At 38.2% G+C, this 13,856-nt stretch overlaps 1 protein-coding gene across 1 annotated transcript in view; it reads right to left on the reverse strand.

Moving 5' to 3' along the window:
* Positions 1-13,856, reverse strand: part of COL5A2 (collagen type V alpha 2 chain) — a 738,909-nt gene that overhangs the window by 465,417 nt on the left and 259,636 nt on the right. The window contains exon 7 of the mRNA XM_044075160.1: positions 11,192-11,293. Within this exon, the coding sequence (XP_043931095.1) occupies positions 11,192-11,293 (102 nt within the window). The remainder of the gene's footprint in view (positions 1-11,191; positions 11,294-13,856) is intronic.

Below are 13,856 nucleotides of genomic sequence, written 5' to 3' on the forward strand. Positions count from 1 at the left end.
ATGGCCAATGAGTTGCTTTGCTTGACATGAAGGGATAGTTTGTTCCAGAGTATGGGAAGTCTCTGGGACAAAAATCTATCCCTCCAGCATGTTCTGTTTATTGTGGTGATAAGGTTTAGGTCCCTGGAGCCTGTGATTTGAAGAGATTGGGATTTCTTTAAGTGTAGCATGTCCAACAGCCCTGGGTTTGACATAGCTTTGTATGTTAGGCAGAGATCACCTCTGAGTAGACGCTATGCAATGGAGTAGAGGTGGAGTTTTTTGAGATGGTCTGCATATGGCATCTGTTTGAGGCTGGTAATCCTCTTTGTGAGGTATTTCTGTGACCTTTCCAATAGTTTAGGTGTCTTGTGAGATACATGCCAAATGGGGCTTCGTACTCTATAATGGGTCTTTAGGTGTCTTGTGAGATACATGCCAAATGGGGCTTCGTACTCTATAATGGGTCTGATGAGGTATGAGTAGAGAGGAACAATCACCTCCTTTTTTCTAGAGGAGAACCCGTTTGTGATGAGGTGTGCCACATAGAAGGATTTCTTGACTACTGTGGCGATGTGGTTATCAAAGGAGATACTACTGTCCACCTGTGTCCTGAGGTCTGTTATCACACTTTCAGTGTTTAGTGAGCTACCGCCTATGTGGTAGTTCATGGGTACCGAGTTTTTCCCAAAGGGGATGACAATGCACTTCTTGACTTTGAGCTTGAGGCCATGACTTTGACACCAAGCATCTGTCTCTGTGAGGCCCTTTTGTAGAATGTCTGCATCATTAGGCAATTCTATTATGGCTCCCAGTTTGCAGTCATCTGTGAACTTTATTAGCAAAAGACCTTCTGTGTTGTCCTGCAATTCAAAGAAGTAGATGCCGAACAGAAGAGGACCCAGGACTGAACCCTGTGGTACTCCACTCATCACTGGTCTGAATTTGGATTTTGAGTCGGCTACTTTTACTGTGGGGGTTCTGTAAGTGAGCCAGTTGGCCACACATCTTGTGACATAGGGTTTTATGCCCAGTTTAGTGGGTTTATCTATAATTCCAGAGTGGGGGATGGCATCAAAAGCCTTGGCAAGGTCAAGATAGGTTGTTTGCACTATCTTGCCCTCATCTACGGCTCTAGTGACTGCTTCAAAGAAGTCAATCAGGTTTAGTACACATGATCTACCTTTTACAAACCCAAACTGAGGGGGGTACAGGAGTTGGAGGTTACCAATGTCTTTGTTTATAAGCTCCAAGATGATACATTCCATGGCCTTGCAGACCAGGCTCCTCAGGCTAATGGGTCAGTAATTTCTGGGGTCTGTGGTGGCACCCCCTTTGTGGAGTGGGATAACTGTCACTGTGTTCCATTCAGTAGGCACATAGGCTAAGGTGAGGCTATGATTGAACATGGTACTTAGGTGGGGTGCCAGTTAGTTCTTTAGTTTGTGCAGTAAGCAGTGTGGAATGTTGTCTAGTCCCATGGATACTGTGTTCTTGGCTTTGGAGACTGCGGCCTTTACTTGTTTATTCTTGATTACAGGGGCTTTGCATTTTTCTGGTATTAAGATGAGCCCTTTGGAGGGTGAGAAGGGGGTAAAGTTAGCACTGAACCTATCTGCCAGGATGTTGGCAATATCAGTTGGTTCTGTATATTTAGTGCCATTGTGCTGTAGCTCAGATCAGATCTGAGTGCTGATATTGAGATTCTTGACATAGCTGTAGAATGCTTTGTGGTTGTCTTTGGAATCAGTGGCGATTTTATTTTCATCAATGGCTTTGGGGGATTTTATGAGGGATCTCAGCTTCTTGCTGAAGCTGACCAGGGAGTTCCACCAGTATTGGGATTTTACTCTTTTTTGCACCAGCTTCTTCTTTCTGTTGTAGAGTTTGTTTATGGCAGGGGACCACCAGATTGGCTTTCTTTTTTTGGAGGATAGCATCTTAGTTCTGTTGGGGATGGCACAATCCATACACTCATGTATGTGCTTATATAGTGCATCTTCTCACTGGGTTCAGACTTAAGAACCAGAAGAAGCTAAAACATTTGTAATAACTCATTTTAACATATATATTCTCCACAAATAAGCTGTTTTTCATAATACATAACTATATAATATATATATTTATTTTTCTGAAATGATAAATAAAACCTTTTCTACCAAGCTATCACTTTTTTATTTGTTCCATTTTCTCACCCCATTGGCTTATTATACTTTCATGCTCACCATATCCATCCATCCATCTATCCACAACCTTTTTTCCCATTTTTGCACATGGGATTGGGTTATCACTTCAACAGTGGCAATCATTTAGAGCCAAGATTTACACCACTGGGTGGCTAGTCTTACTGTGGTATTCTTCCACACTATACACTCGCACACACACTCACACCTATAGCCAATGCTGAGAGCTGTATCCACCGAGTGCATGTCTTTGGAATGTGGAAGAAACCAAAGCACCCAGCGGAAACCCAAGTGAACATAGGGAGGGTATGCAGGCTCTACACAAAGGCCACCCCAGCTGAGAATTGACCAGAGAACCTCTTGCTGTGTGGTGATAACACTATCCACTGTGCCACCCTACAATCTCACTTATCCATCCTTTGATTTTTAGTTATTAGAACTAAATCATCTGCTGGTATCATATATACTGATGCTATCCATGTCTCTTAACTTCTTAGTCAAGAAAATCTAAAATAATGGGAGACAGTGGCCCAAAAATTGGGTTAGATTTTAAACATTACTCTTATATACTTAGAAAGTTGCTAGAATAACAGGATTTGTGTTAGCATGCATTTTTCTGAGGGATGTGAAGTCTGAACCTTAAATGTGCATCATTATTTAGTGACTTCAATCCTCAGTGATTTGCTAGAAAAACAGAAATTTTATGAAGTACAAACTAATATTATGAGGCAAAAATCTGGGTATTCTGTGAAAATCTGGACATTTGAGAGGCATGGTATTATAACATTTCCTTCTATCTCCCATTTTGCCCCCATCATTTCATACATACATAGCTGTATGAATGCATTCAATACTAATACAAATAAGCAGATACTCATTGGTCATCCCTAGATTATTACTCTCTTAACACTTATTTTTCCCCATCCATTCATTTATGATAGCTAGTACTTGTGAATTTTCATAACATTTCATTAGGACATTAAAAACATTTAAAAATTCTTTATTGCATCAACATTTTTTTCTGCTGTACCAGATGTCTCTAAAATCTATCATATTGTTTCATGGCTTACTTCATCAAAGCCTTTAGCTATCTTACATGCTATCAATCTTATTTATTTTTATCAGTATACTCTCTACTACGTATTTCAATATAATTCACCCTTGTTTTAATCCTTCTTCTTTTTATGCCATAGATGCTACCTTTATTACCTCACCCAATACTCTCTCTATCCTTTTTGTAGCTTTTTCATACATATTTTATAGTCAGCATTCCCTAGTGTTATAGATCATCAATTTTTTATATTTTTTGTTTCATCCTTTTTCCATATATGTTTTATCACTCCACCATGTGTCTTATTCTAAAATCATGGCAAATATTAGGAAGTGTAGTACCCAGCAGGATAAAAGCATTCTCATCAAACTAAACAAACAACTAAGAGGATAATCCGCCAAAGTCAGATTTGAGGTGCATTTGACTTCCCAGGCTAAGGAAAACCACAAGGCATTCTTCAGAATGTCTGCAATCTCAAAGACAATACACAATTGTGTGCAGACCTCATTATTAATAGAGCTACCAAATACTGAGCCAGAAGATATATCAAACCTACTGGCTAACAAATTCAGCTCCAATTTTACCCCTCTTTCACCCTCAGTCTCCCCTCAGGAAATAGCATAAAATGTAACTCCCCTACTATAACTAGGAAACAGGTCCTTAATACCCCTTTTAAGGCCAAGAACACTGGATCAGTGCACCCAGACAATATCTCAGTATGGCTTCTAAATAGCATGAAATCATGAACTATCAGGCTCCTGGAATTGATGGGCCAAGTACAGAGCCTGGATACTAGAGACTTATACGTTGCACTAGTCTCATATGAAAACCATGGAAAGAATATCATGGAAATGATCAATAATGGCATAGGAAACCTCCAGATACTGGATCGAACCCAGTTTGGTTTTGTCAAGCGCAGGTCATGCCTACTCAAACTGGTGGACTTCTTTGAGAAGGTCACCAAACCAATGGATGAGGGCAAAACAGTTCACACAGTCTACCTTGAGCTGGCTAAGGTATTTGACACAATACTTACTTAGGCATTGTTGACAAATTCAAGAGATTAGGAATAAACCCTTATGTGACCCAGTGGATAGTGAGCTGGCTCACAGACCGAAGCCAGGCAGTTACAACTGGGGAGTCCACCTCTACAAAGAGACCAGTTACAAGTGGATTCCATCAGGAACTGATCCTGGGACTGCTCCATTTTGCCATTTACTTGTCCGAATTCAAGGCCAGGTCAATGGCCTCTGGCTGACAACATTTGCAGATGATTTCAAATTAGAAGCAGTCATAGCATCCTTCACCAACAAAAATGTTCACCAGGAAGGGCTGACATTGAGAAATAAATAGTGTCAGAGCCATGGACTAAAACTAAATACCAAGGACTGCATAACAGTATCCTTCAAGAAGTCATTCATCCCTTGTAACTATTATATTGAAAACACACCGCTAAGAGTTGACCCAGTAGTTACAGACTTGGGGATACACATAGACAGTAATCTAGTCTTGGACCATCATGTGTCTACAGTAGTGAGGAAATAATTCTATGTTGTGTAACGTATAAACAAAGATATGGGATGGGGTCCATGGAGGTCATTGTTCCACTATATTTGGCATCCATCAGACCTATCATTGAGTACAATGACCCCTTTGGTATGCACCTAACCAGGCTCATCCAACAACCGGAACTTCCACAGAGGCTTCTCACAAAAATAATAGAGGGTGTTAAGTAACATGTCTTTTGCAGACTACCTCAAGGACTACCCTGTACTCTGTTGATAGGAGATCTATTCCTGGCATAGCAAGGCACTGTCAGACCCCACCCTGATGGATGTCCTTCATATCCACAAAACAAACAGCACCAGAATTACCAGTTCTAAAAAGTTAACCCTTGCCTGCAATACACAAAGGACCTGCAGGAGAGACAGGTATATAATCCAGAGACTACACCTTCTCTGAAACAGGTACCTCATCCATGTGATGCAGAGTTCCTTCCTAACCCAATTCAAGTACAACTTGGACAATTGGATGGGGAACAGGAAATTCATCCCTGGTTTGACACCTATGTCTCTAATGGACACAGGCAGCCTGTAATCTATCTCCCATGCCTTTGGTTGTAAATGTTTCATCTCCCAAAGCCCTGCTTACACTTATCTAGGGTACCAGAACTTGTCAGTGACTTGGGATGCATGGCTAGGCATTATTAGCTTTCTGCACACCTATGAACCTATACCTTCCTTCAGCTATTTATTTAATATTTAAAAAAACTTCAATGTCATCTTTATTTTTTTTCATTATAATACTCACAGGTTATACAATCCAATTCTGGTATTGAATCATTCCTACCTTCTTTTGTTACCTTCTCTGTTTCTTCTTTTGTTATACGATTTTCTATTTTTTTTTTACTTTTCAGATATTTGTTTCACTTTCCATCCTTCTTGCCCATCCATTTCTCTTTAGCATGCATTTTCTCTACAAAATTCTATACCACCTCCATAGGATTCATATCACTTCACTGAAAGACCATTTCACTGACACCCATTTCACTGAGACCAAATCACCTAAAGTTCATTTCACTGAAAGTTCATTTCACCTACAGAAAGTTAATTTCACCTAAAACTCATTTCACTGACAAGTAGTACTCTAAGGCAAGTCAAAGGTATATGTCCTTTTCCCCATTGTAGTGCGATCCTGGTGTTAGTATATATAGTTAGGGGGTGTGGGGGCACAGACTCCCACATTGGGGTGTGTGGTGGTCATAGCCCCCCACTAAATTTGGTTTTCTGTTGTCTGGTTTTGTTTTGCATTATTTGGTAAAAGCCAACTAGGTGGTGGCCTGTGATCCCACCCCCCAACTATATATACTAACACCAGGCTCACATTACAGTTCGGAAAAGGGCATACACCTTTAACTTTCCTTAGAGTACTACTTGTCAGTGAAATGAGTTTTAGGTGAAATGAGTTTTAGGTGAAATGAGTTTTAGGTGAAATGAACTTTAGGTGATTTGGTGTCAGTGAAATGGTCTTTGAGTGAAGTGATAAGAATCCCCCTCCATAATAGCTTTGTGTTTACATTTTATGTCTTTTTGCCATGTAAGATAGCACACATCTTTCTTTCTCTCATTTTTACTTCTTTTCCAAAGAAAAAAATATTTGCCTATATAACATCATTTTTACTTTTTCTCTGTTCTCTTCATACATTTGTTTTTCTATTTCTCTTATTTTGTCACTTCCTTGTTCTAGCCTTTTGTCATAATTTTGTAAAATGTCTTTAAATTTCATCTTATTGCTTTTTTCATTCTTCCTTCCACTTCTAAATGCAGTCTTACACTTCTGCTTACACTCTGCCTACCACTGTGCCCATTTTTATAAAATGGTCTCAGTATCATATACCCTTCCATAATATTTTGTTCTCTCTTATAATTTCTGCCTCATTTTTAAACTCTGCAGTTAATATCTTTATCCCTTTGCTTCCTTTATTATTTCACTGTCTTCCCCTATTCCAGCCCATGCTTCTAAGATATGAAAACTCTGACATCTATATTCCCCCTGTTACTTGTTTTATGTCTATAGAGTTGTTGTTTGTTTTTTTGGCTTTTCCCGGTTAGGGGTCACCACAGCGGAACTCCGGTCCGCTAATGTTTGGCAGCCGATTTTTATGGTGCCGAGTTGCCAGCTTGACGCCCAACCTTCAGTAAAGGCATGCCCATTCACGCATGTCTTTCGGAGGCCACTCGACCATGGGAAGGACATGCAGACTCCACACAGTTTTATGTCTTTAGAGTAAACTATATAATCAACTGCAGTCTTAAACATTTGCCTTTTATATGTCCATTCTCTAGTCATTCTTACCTTTAATTCTCCACATTTTACTAATTCTCACATTATTTTAATATAGTGCGTGACTGACCCCTTTTCTTTTGTCAGGTGACAGTTAAAATCGACTATTATCTCTAGTGTCATATTTACTAATGCATTTTTTAATTTCTTCAGATAACGCTTTTCTCTCTGTCATGTTAGTATATGCATAACTCACCAATAATCGTACACATTGTTGTCTCATTCTCGTTTCCAATATCATCGCCCTTCCTAGTACTACTATTGTTACATCTAGAATTCTTATTTCTTCATTTTTTATTCTAGACTATGTCTCATTTCTTAACAACCAAACAATTAACCACCACCTGATACTGCCTGTATTCTTTCCTTTTTTTTTCTTCTTTATTACCTCTGGTATTTTGAAAACAAAAATACATCAATTTTTATTTTTAAACCATTCCACCACCACAAAACCTGTTATATTGTCTCTAATGATATTTGCATTTAATGCTAAAATTCCTATATCATCTTTCTCCTTTTTTGTATTTTATTCCGGATCGTGTTTTTCTTTTCCTTCCCCTAACCCTCCAACAATTTTTTTACTATACTGTTCTTGTTCTTGACCTGTCTTCATTTTCTAAAATTGCATATCTGTTCTCTTCCTCTGTATTAATAACTGCAATTTCAACTATTTCTTCTCAAACTACCACTTCACTATTTAAGCTTTCTTCAGTATCCCCTTCTTCCATACCACCTTCTGTAGCAATATTTTCTACTGTTCATCTTCTGAGCTTTCCTCTTCACCTACTCTTTCCTTCTTTAATATGGGACAGTCAAACCAGAAGTGTCCAAATTCTTTTTCTTTTCTATGAACAGGCTTACATTTTTTGCTATATGTCCCCTCTTCCCACATTGCCCACATCTCCATTTGTTACTGTGTTGTAAAAGATTTTCCTCTTCTCAGAAATAACATGCTTTAGGTTGGCCCAGTACCTGCCAAATCCTCTCTTACCATTCACAGTTATCATACTTGAAATATGTCACATTTTCTCATCCTTAACATGCAACGTTATCCATACTCCCCACTCCCAAGTCTATATATTTATTTTATCATATATTTTTTTAACTTCATGTACTTTACTGTGCAGTGAAAGGAAAACAGTTTTAACTCATGCTCATCCATATATGAAGTCCTAAATTGCATATATGTTTCCTTTTTTAGTTGTAGTCCTAAGCTCTGAAATAATCTTTCTATAGTACTATTGTAGTTCTTTTTTCAGTCGAAGTCATAATTTTTCCAGCAAGTTACAACTTTCAAATGTCACTTCACAAAAATGTTCAACCCCAAATAAACGAATGCTGTTATCCCTTTAATGTCAAATCCTGCTGATAAAATAATACAGTCTATAATGTCATAAATCTTCATGCTGCCATCATTTTTACTTTTACCACTGGTAATCTTGTCTATAGCTTTTGAGAAGCTACAATTTTTTGTCCCCTCTCAGTTCCTTCTTCCATTCTTCCTTGCCTTGCTGCATCTGCATAACTTCTTTCCTGTAATAAAAACCCTGTCACAGAGGTAAACCCTTAAAACCGGCTACTCCACCAGCTGAGAAAACTTGCTGTATTTCCTCTTTGACAGTATTTGTTTTGATTTCAATGCTCTCAGCTTTTTCCTCCTGTAATACCCTCTCTACCATATCATTCCACTCTGCTTCGTCTCCTTACTTTTGTTCTGCACAGTTCAGTAAATTAATCAGCACTTGTGTCTCCAGTCCTCCATTTTGCAACTATGTAATAGTTATTTCATCTCCGTCTCCTTCATTCAGTAAGTTTTCTCCTGCTCCTCCATCCAGCTCTGCAGTACTCTCCTACCATCATGAGATTCCCAGGAATGCAGTAGCAGCCCTCGAGCGCTACCTAGAATCTCCAAAGAGTGATTCACGTCATCTCATCCAAAGACTAGTGGAAGATCCCAGTGCTTTTTTCATTTTTCTCTTCTCAATATGAATACCAACTCATGCCCCCCCCCCCCAAAAAAAAAAAAAAAGATACCATGGGCTTACTGGGACTAAACCAATCAACAAAATGTAAATAAAATTAAAAAAGCATTTTTTTGCCATGTGGACTAGTATTATTTGTACTTATATAAATAAAAAAAATGGCAAAGAGGTAGACAGACAGATAGGACAGATAGCTAGACAAATGTTTACATAGACAGGCAGCTATATAACTGTTCTACTATTTTTATTTGTTTACTATATATATATATATGGTTCCCATTCAGAAGCCTGAAACATCATAAGCCTGAAAATCAAAATCCTGAAACCAAAAGCCTGAAAATTCAGAATCCTGAAAACTCAAAATCCTGAAAGCCCAAAATCCTGAAAGACCAAAATCCTGAAACTCAAAATCCTGAAAACACAAAATAGACATACTGATGTCATTGTGGCTTTGCTATTGTTAGCCCTGTGGTGTTAGGTCATGCGTTGGGGTCAGGTAAGTGTGCAGTTGGTTTTATTTTAGGGTTAGGGGCGGTTTAAGTGAGTTAGGGTTAGGGCGCAGGTTAGGCATGTATGCAATAGTGACAAATATTGGGGTTAGGGGCGGTTTAAGTGAGTTAGGTTTAGGGTGCGGGTCAGGTGAGTGTGCGATAGTGACGGACCTTAGGGTTAGGGTTAGGGTCAGGGTAAGTTGGTAGATATTAGTGTCTTTATAGTGACATATTAGCATTATTTGTGTTTTCAGGATTTTGAGTTTCAGGATTTTGGTCTTTCAGGATTTTGGGCTTTCAGGATTTTGAGTTTTCAGGATTCTGAATTTTCAGGCTTTTGGTTTCAGGATTTTGATTTTCAGGCTTATGATGTTTCAGGCTTCTGAATGGGAACCATATATATATATATATATATATATATACATATATATATATATACACACACACAAGTAAGCTTAAAGATTCAAATAATTTCATAAGACATTTTCATCTTGTACATCTGACTTATTGACTTCAAAAGGTACATAAATATTCTAAACGTCAACAGATGATATAAACATTATAAAGGCAGGATTCAGGCTTTTGTTTGGATACTGCTTTACAAGTATACCCAACTGTTTGAATTCCAGTTATCATCTCACCAAATAACATAGTTGTAATTCCTTATGTAACCAGGTGAAATTCTTGCAGATTTGCAAGACTGATTGAAAATGTATTGACAAGTTTCAGCAAAAAAAATACCCTCCTAAAGATATTCAGAATGTATTAAAACTATACACTTCTCCAGGCTTAAGTGAAGAGCCATTAAAAATAAGTGTGCAGTTCTAGATGATGTGTTTGACTGGGCTTCATTACGTGCTTCCCAGTAATACTACAATAACATATTGTATATGCTGTAAAGATAGCATTGCAAATGCTATTTTATCTAGATGTGGTTGGCTAAATTGCACTAATCATTTCATCAAAAAAAAAAAAAAAAAAAAAAAGAAAGAATGAATTAGTCAACATCTACATACTGATCACAACTTCAAAGCGACTTTGTTTTCCAAGTACCTCTTACACTCCTTGCAGTAACAGGTGCTTACTTCCCCCTAATTAACAATGTTTTCAGAGGTCATCAGACCTAAAAGTAATTAAAATACTCCTACTCACTAAACTCCTTTTGATCAACTGGTGCCTCTTAAAAGACCAAATACCCTAAAGGTGATGTGGTAAGAAAGAAAACAGTAATCTCCTTGGCTGTCATGATGTGGATATATTTAATTATATTATTCTGACAGTACCATAGCACCATGACTACACTTACTGTTTCATCGCTAGATGTGCTGTTGGATGTGATATATAACACAGCTTAAAATAATAAAAAGCATTAATGTGAAACTAGGAAAACTTCAGAACATACCGTTGTTTGATTTCATTTCATATAGTGCTCTTGAGTATAATGCACAAACAAGAAGTTAGGCTCTTTGGAAATCAATATCACTTACATGCTGTACATTGAATACTATGTTTTTCCAAGAAGACATTCCCAGCCATCAAATAATAGCAGACTAGGTAGGACTACTACCTAAATGGCACGTGTTATAATTCAGCAGGAGATATAACTATGTCATGATATAACAACATGGCTTTGTTCAGTAATAACATGTTACAGGATCTTACCGACTCTAAGCTGGGATGACCGGGATGCCCAGGTGGACCAGGTTCTCCAGGCTGACCAGGAATTCCAGGTTCTCCATCAATACCAGGTGGACCACGGGCACCCTATAACAGACATTGAAATCTTTCATTAGTACAGAATATTTGATAAAAATGATATCTGTGTTCTCTAACATTGTAAATACACCTGCCACTGAACAAACATTGAAAAACATTTGCAGATGTTCACTTTAGAGGCATTTCTATTGCTGATCCTTTGTTTATCTTTTTGTCTTGATATATAACCAGACCGAAGATTAATAAAAAGTAGGCAACAGTATGTCAAAGAAAAAACAATATTATTTTATGGTGAAACTTAGATGTGAAATGTAGATAAAAAATTAATATAATAAAAGTTGCCAAATGTGTCATTATTTGATAATATTTTCTGCATTGATACAGCAGATCTTTAGTGAACATATTTTCATTATTTAAAGGCTTGTTAAAATGTGAGATTACACTGTGTATTGCTTAGTATTTATATGTGTAACAAAATGAAGACGAAGAGGAAAGGAAGAAGTATAACTAAAAGTGTTTATCTACATGAATTACAAAGATATGACATACCGTAACACATTACTAGGGCTGCAGATGGCTGTAGCAGAACAGCAGCTTAATCTGTTAGTTCTGCTACCTCGGGGCATAATAAGGTCATTTTACTAACTTAATTGTCCCATACCAAGTTCTGCAGCTTTCCCTCAGGATATGCGTTTGATGCCAGAATTAAAGGCTTGCTTAAACAGCCATGGTTGTGATTAAGGAGCACCCAGATCAAAGTGATGATGCAGCAGGAATCATTGAAACTGTCCTATTTGTTGCACTGGATGAGTAAGGTTCTTACTGTGCTGATGAAGCAGATGTTAGGGGAGACTGCCATGTTAAAATCAGCTACAAAGAACTGAGAGGATAACAAGGCTTGCCCTTACAATACAGCCATCTTGCAGTAGTCAGGCTTGATAAAAACAAAGCATCTAGAGGAGAACAAAGTATGTATCAGAGTGAATCAGATGACACTCCAAGTACTGTAAAAGAGAAAAGATGACCTTGAACACAGACATTGTCACAATAACTGGAGAATATTTTGTCACCATGAAAGGTCAGAGGGGCCAGATAAGTCATAACCAGGGCTTGGGCTACTGCATGGCAATAACATTAATAATCAAATGTGGACTAGAGCACAGTAACTGTGCTCTGTCACTTTAAAGGAGAATTTAGGATGTTTTAGGTAGTCCAATGTCAGTATATGTACATGAATGTTCAGGACGTTATGGTACAAAGTGCATCCTGCAGGTCTTCTCATTCCAGTGCTGGCATTTTTTATACCTTATGGATTCATTTAATTTTGATAAATACATTATAACTTGTGTGTGTGTGTGTGTGTGTGTGTGTATGTGTGCACCTGTGCACCCATGCTTGTGGGGTGGATATGTGTATGCATGAATCCATGCTTGTGACCAGATGTGTCTGTGTGTGTGTGTGTGTGTGTGTGTGTGTGTGTGTGTGTGTGTGTGTGTGTGTGTGTGTGTGTGTGTGTGTGTGTGTGTGTGTGTGTGCTTGTCTGTATATGAGTAACTCATAAGTCTCATCTGATCCTGATATATGATTATACGGTTGGTCTTTTTACCATGGAAGTTGTGGTTTTCTTGAAAGCTGTTGAGGATTTCAGTCACTAATTCTAGTTCCAGAATTCATATTCCTCAGAAAATGCATTTAAATCACCTGGCCTGATGGACTAACAACACAAATATACAAAATTTTCTTAGATGAATTTCAAGAGCCTGCATTGTCACCTTTTTAAGAAATATTGGACATGGTCTGTGTACCACAATCACTTAAGGAATCTTGTGATGTTGCTCAAATTGGGAAAAGATGTCTCCTTAGTAGAAAATGATAAGCCAATTTCTTTACTAAATACAGAGGTCAAGTTATATGCCTCAATCTTAGTAGACTGCATGCATCTATTTCCTAATGCACCCATCCCAAGCCAGGTTCTTCAAGGTTCACTTTAGTATGGACCACACCTTCACCCTCCTCATCAATGTGATACATGCAAGCCCTGTACAGAGCATCTACCTTGTCACTTGCACTCATCACACTTTGTTAAGGAGTTACAGGCATTATAAGTAGAAAACAAAAATGTTTGCAATTAATGGAAGGGCCAAGCTAGGGTTTCATATGCAAGCAGAGAATCCTTTACCTGGTACCAAAGTATCCCCCAGGTATCCTTGGATAAGGACATATGCTTCAGTAACCAAGATTCCAGACCTGAACATTTCTATCCAGTGGCAAGTATTATTTAGCAAGACTTATTTTTGGAGGTGATTAAAATTATTGCTTATTGAGAGAACGTTTGTGATAGAAATGGCGATAGTACTAAAAATGTTTGTCTTTTTGGCTTTTCCCGGTTAGGGATCGCCACAGCGGAACTCCAGTCTGCTAATGATTGGCAGTAGATTTTTATGGTGCTGAGTTGCAGCCTGATGCCCAACCTTCAGCGAAGGCACGCCCATTCACGCATGTCTTTCGAATGCCACTTGACCGCGGGGAGGACATGCAGACTCCACACAGAAGGCACTCCAGCCGAGAATCGAACAGGATAGTACTAAAAATACTCTCTGCAATTTGGCAT

Source organism: Protopterus annectens, chromosome 6.part0 (assembly GCF_019279795.1).
Source record: "Protopterus annectens isolate FY-2018-M chromosome 6.part0, PAN1.0, whole genome shotgun sequence".
Lineage (NCBI taxonomy): Eukaryota > Metazoa > Chordata > Ceratodontiformes > Protopteridae > Protopterus > Protopterus annectens.